We start from the raw sequence: 18,909 nt of genomic DNA on the forward strand, positions 1-18,909 counted from the left end.
TTGAATTTGAAATTTTTTCTGTATTTGTCCTTTTTTGTGTCACTAATAAACGGTTAGAGAGTGATATTAAAATAAAAAATTTGCATATTTTCAGGAAAAAATCTGAAAATCAAGAAAATTTTTGTAGAAAAATTCCGAATTTTTTGACAATTTTCAAACCTTTATATCTCAGGTATTTTTTAAGGTATCAAAAAAATGTTAATTAACAAAATCTGTAAAATTTTAAGTTCTAACTTTTTGTAGTTTACAGTATTTTGATAGCTACCCCTCTTTTTGTGTTATGCGCTTGTAAAGTTTGCGCCCCCAAGGCGCACCAACTTTAAAGGCGCATAACTCAAAAACTAGAAAAGCTATCAAAAAGCTGCACAATACAAAATTGTGTAAAATTTTAAGAGCTATATTACTGTAGTTAACAACATTTTTCTATCTGTTTTCTTTTAAAGTTATGCGCCTTTAAAGTTTGCTCATCCTTAGACGCAGAGATGACTGACTGCTATTTTTAAAGGCGCATAACTCAAGAACTAAAATAGCTATCAAAAAGTTGTTAACTAGAAAAATGTGTAAAATTTGAAATTCTATATTACTGTAGTTAACAAACGTTTTCTACCAGTCTTGATTTTAGAGTTATGCGCCTTTAAAGTTTGCGTACCCCAAGAAGGAGGTCAGTGACGCAGAGAATGCTGGCCTTTAAAGGCGCATATCTCAAAAACTACAAAAGCTACTAAAAAGTGGTTAATTCAATATGTGTAAATATCTAAGAGCTATATTACTGTAGTTAACCAAATTTTTCTATGTGTTTTGGTTTTAAAGTTATGCGCTTTCAAAGTTCGCTCATCCTTAGCCGCAGAGATGACTGACTACTATTTTTAAAGGCGCATAACTCAAAAACTAAAAAAGCTATCAAAAAGTTGTCAACTAGAAAAATGTGTAAAATTTTAAGCTTTGCAATTCCTTATTTTTCAAATACCCTGAAAAGTTTCCAAATCCACAGTAACCCCCTCTCTCTCTCGGCGACACTCAAAAAAAAAAAACCACTCGACATTTAGGCGTCCATTGCAACAGGTGGCCCCCATGGGTTTTTCAAAGAGATGGGGGAAAAGTGGGCGGGACGTCCCATGACATGTCCTTCTCATAACATAGAATTGCTCATTCTCCGTTTTTGTTCCTGTCATTTTGTGTCGAAATGAATAAGATCGTCAATCTCTTCGTGGTAAGTCTCTAGTTTGTAGTTTTTGTAGTTTGGAGTCTTCTGAATTCTCTCAGATGGTCTTCGCGAACAATTTCGTAATTGCTGCGAACTTGTTCACTGGATCCGAATTATTGTACTCGAGATTGGTCATTGGAGTTCATGCTATCATCGGAATTCTTGGAATTTTCTCCCCAATTCCGACTTTGGAAATCTTCAGAATGCTAATGACAGCTGTGGCGTTTACAATGGTATGTTTTGGTTGAAACTTGGCTGAAAATTGACTAAAACTCCGTTGAAACGACCGTTTTAAGCATATTCTCAGTGGAGCGCGTTTACACGGCTCGGAAAATTAATTTTTGCGAGAAACTGGGTTTTTCGCCGATTTTTTGGGATTTTTTTGCGATTTTGTTGTGAATAAGACAAAAACACGCAGTTTGAAAAAAAAGGAGAACATTTTTGAAAAAAACGTTTTTTTGAAAAAACTAGCCTTTGTGAAAATTTATTGATTTTTCAGCGAATTTCGTGTTGTTAGACTTGCTAGCCATCAAATTCCCGTCATTTTGATACCCATATTGCCCATGTTTCCAAATTTTGTGAATTCTGAATTCAGAAGACGTCGAATTTCGAATCGCACTGAATCGGGTCGATTTTGGTGTTAAAATGATGGAATATTCACCAAAAACATTGTTAACGACATGAATTTTGTTGAAAATGATTCTGGAGGGATTTAGAAGGCGTTCAAATTCTGAAAATCGATTTTTGCAAAATTTTTCGTTTTCGTTTTGCCAAAATCCGTTTTTTGCATCTAACATGTGTGTTCCAACTTTCTAAACAATGGGAACAGCAGAAAATATCGAAAAAGCTTAAAATCGAGATAATGAATTTTGGCACATGCGCAAGCGCGCTCCACCGAACAAAACGGTTTGTAGTTCGGATTTTCATAAATTTCGAGTTGATTTTTGAATAAAAAACGAAACAGAATTCAATTTTCTTTCAAAAACTTAAAAAATGTTGAAAAATCGGGGAAATTTCAAAAAAAAATTTTTTTTTCGAATTTCAATTTTTCAAAAAAATCGGAAATTGTTGACTTTTTCCCTATTTTTCCTGTGATTTCACATCGTTAAAACTGTTTTTCATATAATTCCCATCATTTTAACACCAAAATCGACCCGATTCAGTGCGATCCGAAATTTGACGTCTTCTGAATTCAGAATTCACAAAATTTCGGAAACATGGGCAATATGGGTATCAAAACGACGGGAATTTGATGGGGAACAGTTCTAAGAACATGAAAGCCGCTGAAAATCAAAACAATTCAAGAAACTTGGGTTTTTTCAAAAAAAAATTTTTTGGCAAGCGCGCTCCACCGAACTAAAAGAATTTTTTTCAGATTTGCAACTTCAATAACTACATCGTCTTTGCTGCTCTCGTCTGCTACGCCCGTTTTCAGAGAAACGGCATTCTTCTTGGCCGTAGTCTTGTCTCCTTGGCGATTGCTCAGATCCTCGAAATCCGTGAGTTTCAGCAAATTCGCTCTATTGAACTTTTTCAAATTTTTGGTAAAAATTTAAATTTTCAGTGCTGATCCTCGCCTATAACCGCCTCCAGATAGAGAATCAGAAGTGGACCGGAGCCGGACCAGACGAATATCGTCATGCTAATTTTTTCTAGAAAATTTTTCAAATTTTTGAATGTTTTTTCTCAAAAATTCTAAAAAATCCCCTAATTGTTCCTAAAGTAAATCTTGGGCCCTTCAACTTTATTCAATAGTGATTGTGATTTTGATTTTTAAGGGAGGTGAGAGGGGTGATTTTTTCGGGGTGTGATGGCAAACAATAAAACGATAAAAAAAAATGGATGGTGGGCGGGGCTAAAAAAGATACTACAAACTACAATCTACTAGAAGATTTTAATTAAAGCTATTAGAGGGGGGGGGTCTAATTTAACAGGCAAGAAACAATATTAAAAATCAATAAAATCGATAAGAGATCAAATGGGTCCGCGGATGACGTCGAGCGTTTGGTTGAGAGTGAACAGCCATTGAGACAGCATTTCCGATGTGTCGGCAGAGAGAAGAACTCTGAAAATGGTCAAAAATTGATGAAAGTGACAGAAAGCGAATTCTCAGCAATTTTCAGAGAATTTCGTGTCGTTAGAGTTGTTACCCATTGAATTTCTGTCATTTTGATACCCATATTGCCCATGTTTCCAATTTTTTGGGGATTCTGAATTCAGAAGACGTCGAATTTCGAATCGCACCGAATGGGGCCGGTTTTGGTATCAAAATAATGGAAAATTCAGGGAAAAGAGTTTAAACGATGAGAAATTCATGAAAATGTCCCAAAAAATCATGGAAAATCCAATTTTTTTTTGAAAACTAAATTTTCTGAAGTTATTTCGATTTTTCAGCGAATTTCATGACGTTAGAATTGTTACCCATGAAATTCCCGTCATTTTGATACCCATATTGCCCATGTTTCCGAAATTTTTTGAATTCAGAATTCAGAAGACGTCGAATTTCGAAACAAACCGAATCGAGTCGATTTTGATATCAAAATGATGGGAATTCGCAGAAAACACTGTTAACGATGTGAATTTTGCTGAAAATGATTCTGGAGGGATTTAGAAGACGTTAGAGATCTGAAAGTCAATTTTCGCGTTTTTTTTGTTGAAATTGGGCCTGTTTGTCCATAATTTTGACTTTAAAAGACGGATTTTTGGACTATTTTTGCAATATCTTCAAAATCTACAGTAACCCATGCTTTGGCACCATGCCAAGCGCCGCCCCTTTTTTCCATAACAAAATAAGCATAGGGAAATGTGGGCGGGGCTTTCCTTTGTCATTTTCTGGCATGCCGCCAAAATGGGTTACTGTAGGAAGTTTGGAAATCCAGAGAAAAAATGGGTCAAAATCAGAGTGAAAAACCGAAATCAACGAAAATTTGTTTCAAATTCAAATTTTTGATGAAAAATGACGTCTTCTTGCTTGAGAATTCGAAAAATGGTGTGTTTCCAAATTTCACGTCTTCTGGGATTCAGAATTCCAAAAATTTTGCGAACATGGGCAATGTGGGTCTCAAAATGACGGGAATTTGATGGCTGACAAGTCTAACGACACGAAATTCGCAGTCTTGGTATCAATTTTAGTATTTTTCCATTAAAAAACCCCGAACCTCTTCTTCTCGACAACACTTCCTATGGTTCCATCCTCCGCGTCGACAAGAATCTCAATGACAAACGATTCGGGTCGTGGGCACAAATCCGCAGAGCACTTCTCAATCGAGTTGTTCGTACACTTGGTCAAATCGATTTGCATCTTCGGCTCACGTCCATTCTGCTCGTCGTCCGGGTACTTCCAGAAGAGCACGACGCCACGACGCAGCACCGCCCAGTAGCGTTCCCAGCTCGCCATGTTGCTTATCGTGTGGAACATTGTCTGGAAATCAATTTTCGGGTTCTTCTGAGCTTTCAAAGCTTATTTTTGAAAGCATTGATAGCTAGAAAATTCAGAACTAACCAAAAACCCCCGAAAATCAATCTCAAACGATTCTGGAAGTCTGCTACATTGCGTGGTAATCATCACAGTTCCCTCCAGCGGATACGTGACGTCATCCAGATACAGACAACGCTCTCCAGCAGCGTCACGATCCAAAACGAGACGACCACGGAACTTGAATGCCGTCTCCAGTGCTATGGGATTTTTCTTCTGGGCTGAAAACATAAAATAAGAGATTTTCAGCTATTTCTCAACTAACGCGGACCCATCAAACTTTTGCACTTGTTGGCCAACGACGATCCTATGGAGAGCTCCACTGGTTTTGCCGATGGTACACGCTGTAACTTCTATTTGTGTATTACAAAGGACCCTATAATCAATAGGTTACCATAGCGTAGATCTCAATGGTGACCATAAAATCCACAGGGACATCTGAGAACTGAATTTGCTTCACAAAGAACAGCTTATCATCAGTTTCCTCTCCCTGATAGACTCGCAATGGGACAAGTTCTGTCGCCTCGATTTGATGGCCGAATTTGAAGAGACCAACGAATGAATACGAATTGTCGTCTTTTGTAGTGAGCCGCGAGACGAATAGCTTGTTGAGATGGACGATGAGATTCTTGAAGATCACCGATCCCCGTAGCTCTTTGGCAACTGGTGGTGGCGGACGACGGACGGCGGAGAACGCGTGAAGACGTCGGAGCTCGTTGCGTTGGAGCCGGAGGGTTTCACGGCTGATTAGGATGGAACGGTGAGCGGCGATCTGGAAATTTGGAATCTAGAATTCTGGAAGCATTTTGATAAAATTTGTAGTCAATTTAAGAAATTCAACCTGGAAAATTCCAATTTTCTGAAAAGCCGTAAATTCTGATTTTTTCCAAATTCCAAATTCAAAGCTGAAAACAATTTCAGACCGAATTTTGAAGATTTCTGGATCAAAATTCGCTCTAAAAATTCAACTTTACCGCTCAAAAATCGGCCAAAAACGGCGTATTTCAGTCCAATAATTACCAAAATCATATTTGACCAGTACTCGATAATAGAACTATGTCAGAGCTCAAATTATATGATTTTGAGCCAATTTCCTCAATCCAATTTTAAGCTAAGACGCCGATTTTAAAGCTTTCAGGATCAAAATGCGCCTGAAAATTTAAATTTCCCGCTCAAAATGACCCAAAATCCGCCGGAATCATATTTTGTCACTTCTTGCCCATTTCTAGCTGTTGTTGAACCATATTTGTCCACTTTTAGCTATTTCTGAGCTATTTAAACATTTTATTCATTTTAAGCCATTTTGGAAACATTTTTCGCCGGTTTCTAGCTAATTTTAGGCCATTTTGTATCGATTTTTAGATATTTTTTCTATTTCTAGATATTTTAGAACCATTTTCGTCTATTTATTTGTAGATATTTTCAAGCCGATTCTCCTTCTATTTTTCATTTATTTCGAACTAATTATGACCGTTTTCCCCCACATTTTCCTGAAAACCCTACCTCCTGCGATCTCCTCCCTTTCTTGACGGCATCCATCAGTGCCGCCTCGTTCATGCTCATCTGCTTCTGCGTATTCTCAATCATATACGACAATCGATTGATCTTTCTCATCACATCCACATGCTTATCAACTGCCGAAACTCCGCTAATCGATGAGACAAACGTCTCGTTCGGTGGTACAGTAGTGTTATTGTTGTTCATCTCTAGATAACTCTTCGAATACGATCTTCCGGATGGCGATTCAACAGGTGTCGACGTGGCAAGCGGTGTTCTATTCGATGACGACGGGAAACGGAATTTCTCTCCGGCAGTTGGCGTTCCCATGATGTCCTTGGATCGATAAGCATGCATTGATTGACCGGCATGTGGAGCCGAAAGTGTTGGAGAACGGAAGAATTGCGGTTCGTCGGCAGATGGAAGACGTCGACGAAGCTGTTCTCTTTGCATTTCTCGGTATTGCGACAAAGAGTATTCTAGATCAGTGTCAAAGTGTTCTGGAACAGTCACGGTGTTTCTTCTCTCCGGTGACTTCATCTTCGGTGGAGAAGCCTTCAATGCTTCCGGTATCTCCTTGCTAAGAAGACGTGACTCGGTACGATGGAACTTGTTAGTGTTAGTGCCAATGGTGTCCGTTAAGTCGTGTGTGGCACCACGAAGGGTCTTTCTCGAATCGTCGCTTTCAACGAAATCAAACATTCTGTCGATTTTTCCACGGATCGAGCTGTCTTCAGTGGCAAAGAGGTCTTCGGATTGGAGAGTTTGAGATGTATGGTGAGTGATACGGCTTCCGGCGTCCTGGAAAATCAAGGATCAGTTGTCAGTACTCCTTGGCCTAGATGAGCTGAAAATGAGCCTGAAATAGCTGAAAAATGAACCAAAAATAGCTAAAACCAGGTCTAGAATAGCTGAAAATGAGCCTGAAATAGCTGAAAAATGAACCAAAAATAGCTAAAACCAGGTCTAGAATAGCTGAAAATGAACCTGAAATAGCTGAAAATGAACCTAGAATAGCTAAAAACAGGTCTTAAATAGCTTAAAAATAGGCCTAAAAAGCTGAAAATGAACCTAAAATAGCTAAAAAAGACCTCAAATCGCTGAAAATAAGCCTGAAAAGCTGAAAATGAACCTAAAATAGCTAAAAATAGGACTAAAATGGCTACAAATGGGACTAAAACAGCTAAAAACACGCCTAAATGAGCTGAAAATAGGCCTAAAAGACCCTAAATGAGCTATCTTTCACCTCAGTCGCTGGCGGTGAATATGGATGACGTGACGACGAAATCGAAGGCCTGTGATGTGCGGATGGCTTCTGGACGCTTCTCAGCATCTCCGGCTGCTGTTGCTTATGGTTAATTCGGAATTCAGTGATTGTAGTTGTTGGTTGTTGGTGTGATTGGGTGATATGATCATTAGTATGATGATACATTGGCGATGAGACCGAATTCGTGTTCCTGGTCTCGTTCATATGGAATTCCGATGTCCATTGGTGCTGTTGTGGGCGTAGTGGCCAGTTGTCCTGGAAGGAAAAGGTCGTTTTGAGTCTTTTCGAGCATATAAATCCGATAATTTGGAACATTTCAGTCCATTTTCAGCCTATTAAAAAGCTTTTTCTCACCTGTTTCCCGCGCAAATCCTCTGCAGTATCTCGTCCAAACGCTTCTCGACTCGCGGCGAACAACGGCTTCTGAATTCCAAACACACTCGGATTCTCATTGTTCAAATCGCCACTAACGGCACGCGACTCGTATCTCGATTCGAACTCGAACGTTGGTATCTCCTGAGTTTTGGCTCTTGGGTTGTTGGATAGCAGTTGTCTTCTGGACTTGTTGATCGGCACTTCAAGACGAACTGGAACATCCACTTTTCTAGAATATTCTGAGAATGTCGAGTCTTTAGTTGGAGACTTTGCCAGATTCTTGTTGGACAACGTCTTCTGAAGCGGGCTTTCTCTATCGATTTCGATTGACGACGCCTTATCAAAAGCTGAGACAAAGCCCCCAGCAACATTCTCTCTAGAATATGTGGTACTCATTGGAACATTGATCGGAAGCGGCACAGGCTTGGCCACTGACGACGTCAAAAAGGTGTTTCTCGTGAAGACGTGCGGTTGATGATGAAGCGACGAAGATGTGGATCTACGACGGTCCTCTTGCGAGCGAATCGTTTGAGTGGAGCTTCGGAAAGCGCTGGAAGAGCTTCTGTTTAGTAGACCGCTAAGGGGTCCACTCATTCTGGAGTCCGCACGATTAACGTCGGATTCTCTGGATGCTCCAGATGGTTTTCTCGAATTCCAAAGGGTTTCTTCACGGGCAGTTGGAATAATAGCAGTTGGAATAGCAGTTGGGATATGAACCTGGGATTTGAACTCCAGAGGACGCACAGGTCCATCGTTCATCTTGTCGAAGGCAGATGCCAAATCTCGAATGCGTCCACGTGGAATATGCTTTCGTATGGTGTCTCCGTTGAGTTCCTGGGTCTTAGGGATTTCCACAACTCGTCCAGAAGAAGCGTCTGGCTTGCTGGGAGCCTTACTGATAGGAACCACAATCTCCTGGGTGGCTTTACGAGCTGCTGGCTGGGAGCTGTTTTTGGGGATTTGCACATAATTCTGGGTCAAAATCGGCGTCTCCTTCTCTCTGGAATCTTTTGAATCCTCTGCAGAATAGATATCCGATATATGACGGAGGCGAGCACGGATAGAATTTTGGGATGAATTTTTCACTTCTGGCACATTTTTCGGAGCAAAAACCTCTTCGTCTTGAGGGACGAAGCTAGTGGTGATAGTCGGTGTCATTCCGAATCCACGTGGATCTGGGAGGTAGGCGCATTCGCTGAGCACTGAAAATTGCAGTTTTTAGGGCTTAAATTAGAGTAAAATGGCCAAGAAATTATGATTTTTTGAACTTTTAGAGCATTAAAACGGCTCGAAAATCAGAGTTTTGGGAGTAAAATGACAGAGAAAATGTGATTTTTCAGATTTTAGAGCACCAAACTGACTCGAAAATTGGTGATTTATGGGTGAAATGACATAGAAATGACGATTTTTCGGATTTTTAAGACACCAACATTAGAAAATGGCTCTTTTCGGAGGGTTTTAGGGGTAAAATGACACTAAAATTATGGCTTTTAGGATTTCCAGAGCACCAATAATGGAAAATGGCCCTTTTTGTGGCTCTCTGGTGCATTTTTTATGGGTAAGTGACACAGAAATCATGATTTTTTTAGATTTTTAGTGCACCAACTATTAAAAATGGCTTGAAATCGAAGTTTTTGGAGAAAATGCCAGAAAAAGCATGATGTTTGAGATGTTTACAGAGCCAAAAATGAAAAGTGCTCCAGTTGGAGTTTTTAGGGGTAGAAGGTATAAAGAAAATAGCGATTTTTAGGATTTTTAGAGCACCAAATTCAGAAAAATGGCTGCGAAATCGTAGTTTTTGGAGAGAAAATGCCAGGAAAATGATGATTTTTAGAATTTTCAGAGCACCAAGAATAGAAAATGGCTCTTTTTGAGATATTTTAAACACTTTTCAGAGGTTTTTGAGGCTCTAACACCCCCTAATTAACATTTTACGACCCAGATTATGCTAATTTATGGGCTAGTCAATGCTCAGCGCTCAGATTGCTCACCATCGCCAAAATGTTGATTCTGACGCAAACGAATGGAATTCCCGGTCTGCACGGCGATCTCCACCGTCTTCTTAATCGTCTCCAGATTACTGCGTAGCGATTTTTGCTCCGAATTTCCACGTTGCACAGTTTGAGGCGTCTTCATGACCAGCGACTCTTCGGAGTGGCTCGCAGACATTGACATTTGTGGATGACGTTTTGGGATCACTGGCTGCAAAAATGGGGGGGGGTTTCGAGGTGAAAAACAGCATGTTCGAGTATTAAATCGCATAAAATGGGACTTTTGAGAGAAAATTGAGCAGGAACTAGGAAATTTCGGGTAAAATGAGCCAAATGAACATAAACAAAACCCGAAATTTCCCGCAATTCTCGACGAATCGGTTATGTTTATATTTTTAGGTTCAAACCGTTAGTGCCGATGTAACCAGGAGCGGTGTTGATGGTGTAGCGTGACGGGAGACCTGGAAAATTTGAGCTTGAGCTTGAAAATCGCTGAAAATCTGATATAATTAGGTTCAGAATGGAAATCTGAACATCGCTCAAAAATCTCTGTAAATGCTTTAAAAAAAATCAACATTTGGCTGGAAATTCGCTGCAAGAGCTCGGAAAAAACAAGATTTTTAGCTGGAAATTAGCTGGAAAATTCAAAATTTAGCTCAAAAAGTGCAGAAAACCTTGAAATATTGCAATATAACCCAAAAAGAGCTGAAAAGAGCTGGAAAATTTTCAATTCGAAGGTCTAAAAATCACGGTTTGGCTCAAAATTCGCTAATCAGCCGGAAATATTCCAATTTGGCTTGAAAATCGCTGAAAGAGCTCAAAAAATTGGGAATTCGCTCAAATTCTCTGAAAATCGCCCAAAACCTCTGAAAGCAAGCTGGAAAATGCGAATTTAGCTTAAAAATCGACTTTCAGTCATAAATTAACAATTTTCCGCTCAAATTTCAGCTTTTAAAGACCAAAATTCCAGACAAAATAGGATTTTTAGGCTAAAATATTACTCACACTGGACGACGACGAAGAGAATCTGCGATTTCTTCCATCTGGGATATCTTCTATATCAGCATTTCGAAGAAGCGTTTTGCGAGCTCTCGGAGCACCAATAGGCGTCGAACTGTGCTCAGAAGTTGGCCGGAATGGCTCTCCGGGCTCCTCATCCTCCCCATCATCAAATCTCTCATCCGGATGACTGTAAAGTGTCGGAATCTCAACGAATCCGACTCCACGATCGCTGGAATTGGTGCTCAGGCGGCTAGATGGTCGGCTGGAAATCCCATTTTGCTGGAAAAGAAGTCCCTCCGCTTCTGGCGATCTGCTATATCTCTCTGCCAATATCAAACGGTCGTCTGTATTTGAATTTGTGCCGTTTGTGCCAACAGAAAAGCGAGAAGACGCTCTAGTCAAGCTCTGCTGTGAGACGGATCTTCCCAAGTCCTGCTCCTCGGAATAGCTAGAGAGTCTGGAGCGCGTACGTGGCACAGGAACCTCTTGATTCAAGCTAGCCGTAGAATTCGTGGAATCAATCGGCGGCGGATGGCCTCCAACGAGCACGAATTCGTCGTTGTTCGAGTGTATGGAGAGCTTGCTCAGGTGATTCTGAAGGTAGTCCGAGTCGGCGTGGAAGGTTCGGACGTCGGCGCTGGAGATGTCTCGATGGCTCAAAGTGCCCGAGAGGGGCGGGAGAAGATTATTATTATTATTATTATTGGTACTCTGGCTATTTCGAACGGAGCCGCCCGAGCTGACAGTGCGACTGCGCACGAATGGTTTTCTCTGGAAAAATGGAATTTTTAGCTTTTTCTAAAACCGAAAATCCACAAACCGCTTCGTCGCTACTTCCAATAACGATACTAGTGCGTCCTCCTCTTGAGCTACTTCTCTCATTTCCCATATCCTCCCACTCCAGGCTAACTTTAGAACCGGCGAGGCTAGTTTTGGATGGATTCAGGGATCTATTCAATGATCTGTCGTCGTTGAAAAGACTTCTATGAGAAATCGAACGACTTCCAGCGATTACACGATCGCCGGCTCCATAGCGGAACCTGTCATAGGCGCCTCCATCGATCAAATCATGATAGCTAGAAGCGTTCGATCCTTTCGAGCTGTTCTTTCTCTCCAAATTCACATTGTCTCCACTCAAAAAGGCCGTTTTATAGATATTCTGATTGAAAGAATTGTCATCGTTCGGTGGAATCACAACTTCGTCGCCGAAATTCGAATTTTTGACGACTTCTACCTGAGAATTTTTGGATTTTCAATATTTTTAAGGCCTAAAATCACTTTAAAACCCACCAAACTCGGACTTCCCAGGTCCTCAAACGCCGGCGCCGCCGACGACGGACTCGCCATCATTTGGTTCTGACGCTGCTGCTTCTTTCCCTTCTTTCTGCCCATTTTCAATGATTTTGAGGTTTCAGGTAAGCTAGAAATTGAAATTTCGCAAAAAAAACTAGGAAAAAAACTTGAAAACGGCTGAAAATCGCGGAAAATTGCACAAAAATTCAAAATTTTGTGTCAAAAATGTGCGAAAATTAAAGGAACATTGATGACAGGCGCCCGTTGAGTCTCGCCACGAAAGCTGAAATTTTTAGAGGGAAGTTTGAATTTTCGATTTTTTCAACTAATTTTTTTTTTCAGCAATAAAAAATTGAAGCTCGATATCTCGCGACATATTCAACCGTTTGACATTGTTTCTGCACCAAAATGTGCCAAATTTTACAGATTATATAAGTTTCCATAGAGAAAGTTCGGTTTTAGATCTGCAAATTTGCGTTTTTAAAGGGGATACCTTTCTGCAGTCTTCAGAAACTTTTTGAAGCTCGATATCTCGCGACTTACAGAAAAGATTAGTGTAGTTTTTGTACCGAAATGTGCGAAATTTTTTCTTCTACAAGATGATATAAATTTCCAGGCGTTTTTCAGAGTTTCAGGTTGAGAATTTCAGGTTTTTCCAAGTGTCATTTTTCTGCCGTCTTCAGAAAATGTTTGAAGCTTGATATCTCGCGACTTACACAACGCACTAGTGTAGTTTTTATAACAAAATGTGTCAAATTTCTTCCTCTACAAGACTATTTAGGTTTCCAGATGCCATTGACACTTTTAGACCTGCAAATTTCCGTTTTCCCAGGGGACATCTTTTCTGCTACCTTCACTCCGTCGAGTTTAATGATGATTAGATCATAAATCTTTTACAAGGGAGGTGAAGACAGGGTTGGATACCTCCGGCCCCTCCCCCGACTATCCCAAATTTGTCATTCATTAGTGTCTCACAACCTAACATTCTCATTCTTAAGAATTCTTACCTACCGTATTCTCTAAAATGTCAGCTATTGACTCTTCTGAGTTTTCCGAGTACCAAATCCGCTCTTCGCTTGGGAAAGGTGCTTTCGGAGAAGTGTCCATGATTCGTACAAGAACTTCCAGATTCTGTGCGATGAAGGAATTCTCGAAAGAGAAGGCTTACATGGCCAAGAATGAATTTGAGATTCATTCTCTAGTTGGCTCCACCCATAAACATCAGAATGTTTGTGAAATATTCGCGATGACTGAGGAGAATGGGTTACCCCGGCTGTTCCTAGAAATGGCCTATTGTGGGGACCTCAGTACTCGGACTTATGGTGATGGGATGCCTGTACAGTATGCTCAGAAGTATTTCCGGCAGTTGATTGCTGGCCTAGAGCATGTACATGGTCTTGGTGTGGCACATCTAGATATTAAGCCACTGAACTTGCTGATTAAAACTGATGGTGAGTCTAATTTTTCTTTATTTTGTTCTAGCGACTTTTCTAAGCGCTTTATCTCAAAAATAGAATAGCTAGAGTAAAACTTTTAGATACAATAATGTAGTTCTTAAAGTTTCCCATGTTTTGTTAGTTGAAAAATGCTTGATAGCGTTATTGGTTTGCGAGATGTGCGTCTTTAAACATTGCGCACCCTTCTGAGTGGTGGGTAATCTTTAAAGGCACATAACTTGCGAACAATTCAGGCTATTTAAAATTTGTTAACTAACAAAATGTTTAGAACTTTATGAGCTATATTTTTGTAGTTCACCTAATTTTGATAGCTTTTCTGGTTCTTGAGATATAGCGTTTCAAAGTTTAGTAACGCTTTTTTTTTTCAACGGAGTATATCTCTAAAACTAAAAAAGTCAGAGTAAAGTTTTTAACTACACAAATGTACAGCATAAGATTTTACATATTTTGTTAGTTGAAAACTTTTTGATAGCTAGAATGGTTCCGGAGATATACCGCTTTAAAGTTGCTAGAAAGGTCTCCGCTCCTTCTCTTACTGGCAACTTCAAAGCTTTATATCTCGTGAACCATGCTAGCTATCAAAATTTTGTTAACTAACAAAATGTGTAAAATTTTATGCTCTACATTTTTGTATTTAACAATTCTTTTCGGGCTTTCCTAACTTTTGAGATATAAAGCTTTTAACTCTTCTAACTTTTTCTTGTTTTCCAGGAACTCTGAAAATTAGCGATTTTGGGCTCTCCGTGAAGTTTATCGACGATGAAGGCGAGAAGTTGTGGGTCCGACCAGCTGGGACTCCAGCATATTGGTGTCCGGAAGGCATGGTGCACAAATACATTGACGGAGAAGCCGCAGACATCTGGTCAGCTGGTATATGCCTCGTGGAGATGCTCATCGGAGATGTGCCATGGGAGGAACCAACGGAGAAGGAACTACAGTATGAAACCTGGCTGATGAATGATGACATGGACTGGGATATTGATGATGATGTCTTTGGTGAGTTTTAGGCTTCGCTAGGCTTGTTTAAATTTTTCGTTATTTCAGATTTGCTGGAAAGAATCCTCGAGGTCGACACTCCAGAACGTGCCAATATTAAGGAGATCAAGAACGATGCGTGGTTCCAGAAGGACTACAGTTACCTGGAGAGGAAGAGGACAAACAAGAGGAAGTTGGTGGAGGTGGAAGTGGAGGAAGAAGACGTTCAACCTGCCAAACGAAAGTGATGATTCAAAGTTTTATATCTTTTTTTCTTCTTAATTTTCTTCAAATTCTGATTTATTCATGTATTTTTCTCTGAATTTGTTTTTTTTTCATCCATTCAATAAAACTCATAAAATATAAAACAAACTGTGTTTTCCGTGTCTCCATGCGCCTTTAAATGGCCACCAACACAAAATCTTTCCATGATTCACCTGAAAACACTTCTATCTCAAAAACTAAAAAAGCTAGGCTAACAATATTTATATCAAATTGTTTGAAATTCTTTGAAAAAGCTATATTTTCGCAGTTAACAAAACTTTTATAGCCTTGTTGGTTTCATGATAAGATTTAAAAGATTTTCTGAGAAAGGACGGGTAGGGCTGGGAAAATTGGAAAAAAAGAAAATCCCTAGGCGGGGGTCGAACCAAAAACCTTCAGCTTCATAGCCAACAGCGTACACCACTAGGCTACCCACGCACTTTGGAAAACAAGGAGAGAATGTGATTATAACATGGGGCACGCGCAAACAATCTGAAAAATTATAATTATTTCGGGAAATTAAATTTCACGTTTTGGAAAAAAAAATATAAAAAGTGAAAAAATGGAGCGAAGAGATAAGAATCTCCCAGGAGATTTCGTATATAAGGGGAGAGAGAAACAGTGAGAATCAGTCAGTTCTCCAGCTTCGGCTGGAGAGCTGGGGCTCTTGGAGATTGAGCTCAAGGAGCCGGAGTCCTGGGAGCCGGAGCTGGGTACTGGAGCTATTGGAACTGAAGGTTATGGTCCTAAAGCTGGAATCGGAGCAGTTGGAACTAGAGCTGGTGGAGGTGGAATCGGAGCTGGTGGAGGTGGAATCGGAGCTGGTTGAGGCGTCGGTGCTGAAGCGACAACTGGAATCGGAGCTGGTGGAGGTGGAATCGGAGCTGGAACTACAACTGGAATCAGAGCTGGTGGAGATGGAATCTGAGGATCGGGCCTGTTGGAGATGGAATCGGAGAATCGGAGCTGGTGGAGGCGGAATCGGAGCTGGTGGAGGTGGAATCGGAGCTGGTTGAGGCGTCGGAGCTGAAGCGACAACTGGAATCGGAGCTGGTGGAGGTGGAATCGGAGCTGGAACTAAAACTGGAATCAGAGCTGGTGGAGATGGAATCTGAGGATCGGGCCTGTTGGAGATGGAATCGGAGAATCGGAGCTGGTGGAGGAGCCACTGGAGTTTCTACTGTGTTAACCGGTGGAATTAGGTGGAGAATCCGAAGGAAAAATCTCGGATCGCATCGACGCCTCCCTTGCGAATCTCGATAGTTCGAATCTAGAGTTAATTCACAGAAAAATAAAACTCATAATCACCCCCATCGATTCCTAGACAACCAAAAAAGAAAAGTTTAGCGGATTCCATCTCTAGTCAAGTAAGTTGCTTATGAGTTAATTCATCTTCTTCCCTGTTTTAGAGCTGTGCATCTGGCGAGTTTTTTTGCGTCTCACGGAACTTGCAAAGTGGATTTGGAGCAAGATTATTGGTAATGGCGGAGAGCAATTGAATGATTAAACAGTGGATGAGGAAGTGTGGATAAATTTTCTACTAGAATTTTTTTGAATGAGTGAATGAAAGAGCTATAAATGTAACCCTTGTTTTCATTGTATTTTCCTTAAAAGCGCACATCACAAAAACTGGAAAAACTATCAAAGTTGGATCCTTTTTTATTAATTGTACATTAAAAACAATTTTTTAGTTATTTCAAGTGGCAAACGACACACAAGTTTTAAAGACTTTATATCTCAAAAACTGAAAAAGCTAGAATTACAGTTTTTATATTAAATTGTTTGAAATTTTATAAGCTATATTTTTGTAAATTACAAAATTTTAATAGCGTTTTTGGTTCTTCAGATATGCGCCTCTAAAGTTGAGACGCATAACCTAGTCGTCTCCACCGTGTACCTTGCCAACTTCAAAGGGGCATATCTCATAAACGAAAAACGCTAGTGAGAAATTTTCAACTACAAAAATGTGGAGCATAATATGTTTAAAATATTCCTAATTTACAAAAAACGGCTAGATATTTCAGTTCTTAAAATATGCGTATTTAAAGTTAGCATGCTTACTTCTTGAGTGCATTAGGAGTGCGCAACCTTTAAAGGCGCATTTTTCTAAAACTAAAAATGCTAGTAAGAAAGTGTTGACTACAAAAATGTAGCTCACAAAATTTTACACATTTCTTCAGTTTACAAATTTCAAATAGCGTACATGGCTCGCGAGATATGCGCTTTGAAAGTAAGAGAAAAACGCAGGGGACACACTTCCTTCAAGCTCTCTAATTTTAAAGGCGCATATCTCAAGAACTACGACAGCTGACCAAAATTTATAAATTAACAAAATTTACACCATAATATTTTATACATTTTTGTAGTTTACAAATATTCAGCAGCTTTTATGGGGTTTGAGATATGCGCCTTTGAAGAAAGGAAGAGAAACTTTGAGCTTTGAGCGCATATAACTTGAGAACCGTGCTAGCTAACAAACAATGAAAAACTAATAAAATGTGTAAAAAGTTTTTCTCTACATGTTCACAGTTACATTTTTTTGTTAGCTCTAGCGGTTTTTGAGATACAAATGCAAACGCGAGCTATCTACATCATCGTTTTGAATTCCCGATAACTCATTTTCTGACATGATTAATTTTGTGCTTATAAGATTTTAGACGCTCTTATGATTTCATAATCTTGACATTATACATTTATTAAATCTCAGCTAACAAACTAAACGCCTTCAATCAAACAATTTGTTTGATCCGATTTTCGGATTTTCAGATTTTCTAATAGTTTTACGCAAATCATGATGCGATTTTTATGATAAGAAGAAAGGTTTAGCTAAAAAATTTTATAAGGATTTTAAGATTTAAAAAAGATGAAAAATTCGATCAAAAAACCGGAGAGAATGTGCTTTCATGGAATGTGACTGATATGTGTATTAAAAAAATCAAAAAATATATATTGAAATATAAATTTTCTAACAGGTATATCTCAAAAACTAGAAATGCTAATACAAAACTTTTAACTATTAAAATGTGTGAAATTTAATGTTTTACATTTTTGTAGTTAACACTGTTTCACTAGCGTTTTTAGCTTTAGAGCTTTCCTAATGCACCCTAGTAGTGAGCGCACTAGCTTTAAAGGCGCATATCTCAAAAACCAAAAACGCTATTAAAATATTACAAACTACAAAAATATAGCTCATAAAATTTCAAACAATTTGATATAAAAACTGTAATTCTAGCTTTTTTAGTTTTTGAGATATAACGTTTTGAAAACTTGTGTGTCGTTTGCCACTTGAAGGCGAACTGAAAAATTTTTTAATGTACAATTAATAAAAAAAACATAAATATTTATTAAACATTATCAGTTTTGGCAGGGCTGTACAAAATATTCTTATCACAAGAAAAAAAATAAATAAAAAGACAGAAAAAAAAGTTGGCAGGAATCAAGAAAATCCATTATTTTTATGCATCACGAAAGTTTTCTTGGCAGAGAAAAAATCGAAAAAAAAATGTACAAAATCACACACAAAATAAAATGAACATATGTTTTCTTTTTCTAGCTCAAAATTCAAACTGCAAGCTTTTTTTGTTCGGTATGCGCCTTTAAAGTTGGCTTTAAGCTATCGCGAGCCACCGCGCCTTTCTCTGCGTCTCTCCCCCAGAGGAAGTTTAAAGGCGCATAACTCTCAAACTAATTTAGCAAACAAAAAATGTTTGACTAATAAAATGTGTAAAATTTTATGAGCTACATTTTTGTAGTAAACAAAATTTTATAAGCGCTTTTATTTTCTGAGATATGCGCCTTTAAAGTTAGAATGCACAGTTAGTCGCGCGCACTAACCTTAAAGGCGCATATCTTCAAAACTTGGAGAGCTAAAAAAGTTGTAAATCACAGAAAGCGTAAAATGTCGCATGGTTTAACATTTCCAGAACTTCCTCCCCAATACCTCTCTACTCCAAGCCACACCATCTGCCCTTGACCTCCTCACCCTATTCGCCACCACCAGTCGACGGGCGTCCTGCCCTGAGCCGCCTGCCACGTCACAAGCTACAGTAACTCTCCAAGTTCCTAGCAGTGGATCTCCGGAACGTCGTCGTTATTCAGAAACCAATGTG

General features: G+C 39.3%; 4 protein-coding genes across 4 annotated transcripts; 3 read left to right on the forward strand and 1 right to left on the reverse strand.

Moving 5' to 3' along the window:
* Positions 1-1,263: 1,263 nt before the first annotated feature.
* CBG26054 lies at positions 1,264-2,787 on the forward strand (the record flags this gene model as incomplete). Its single annotated transcript, XM_045244523.1, has 3 exons — positions 1,264-1,437; positions 2,580-2,707; positions 2,769-2,787. 3 exons carry the CDS (start codon positions 1,264-1,266, stop codon positions 2,785-2,787), a joined length of 321 nt encoding a protein of 106 aa, XP_045097851.1.
* A 391-nt stretch (positions 2,788-3,178) lies between these two features.
* CBG00040 lies at positions 3,179-12,203 on the reverse strand (the record flags this gene model as incomplete). Its single annotated transcript, XM_045244525.1, has 13 exons — positions 3,179-3,269; positions 4,363-4,625; positions 4,707-4,900; positions 4,945-5,023; positions 5,074-5,451; positions 6,183-6,977; positions 7,402-7,698; positions 7,798-9,020; positions 9,810-10,020; positions 10,217-10,270; positions 10,815-11,582; positions 11,632-12,045; positions 12,102-12,203. 13 exons carry the CDS (start codon positions 12,201-12,203, stop codon positions 3,179-3,181), a joined length of 4,869 nt encoding a protein of 1,622 aa, XP_045091456.1.
* A 925-nt stretch (positions 12,204-13,128) lies between these two features.
* On the forward strand, positions 13,129-14,784 carry CBG00041 (the record flags this gene model as incomplete). The annotated part of the gene is made up of 3 exons (XM_002642611.1): positions 13,129-13,555; positions 14,273-14,557; positions 14,606-14,784. The coding sequence occupies 3 exons, from the start codon at positions 13,129-13,131 to the stop codon at positions 14,782-14,784; spliced, it is 891 nt and encodes a 296-aa protein (XP_002642657.1).
* A 315-nt stretch (positions 14,785-15,099) lies between these two features.
* On the forward strand, positions 15,100-18,850 carry CBG00042 (the record flags this gene model as incomplete). The annotated part of the gene is made up of 4 exons (XM_045244526.1): positions 15,100-15,135; positions 15,474-15,478; positions 15,673-16,002; positions 18,724-18,850. 4 exons carry the CDS (start codon positions 15,100-15,102, stop codon positions 18,848-18,850), a joined length of 498 nt encoding a protein of 165 aa, XP_045091457.1.
* Positions 18,851-18,909: the final 59 nt, after the last annotated feature.

This window comes from Caenorhabditis briggsae (genome assembly GCF_000004555.2).
Source record: "Caenorhabditis briggsae complete genome, chrIII, whole genome shotgun sequence".
NCBI classification, from domain to species: domain Eukaryota; kingdom Metazoa; phylum Nematoda; class Chromadorea; order Rhabditida; family Rhabditidae; genus Caenorhabditis; species Caenorhabditis briggsae.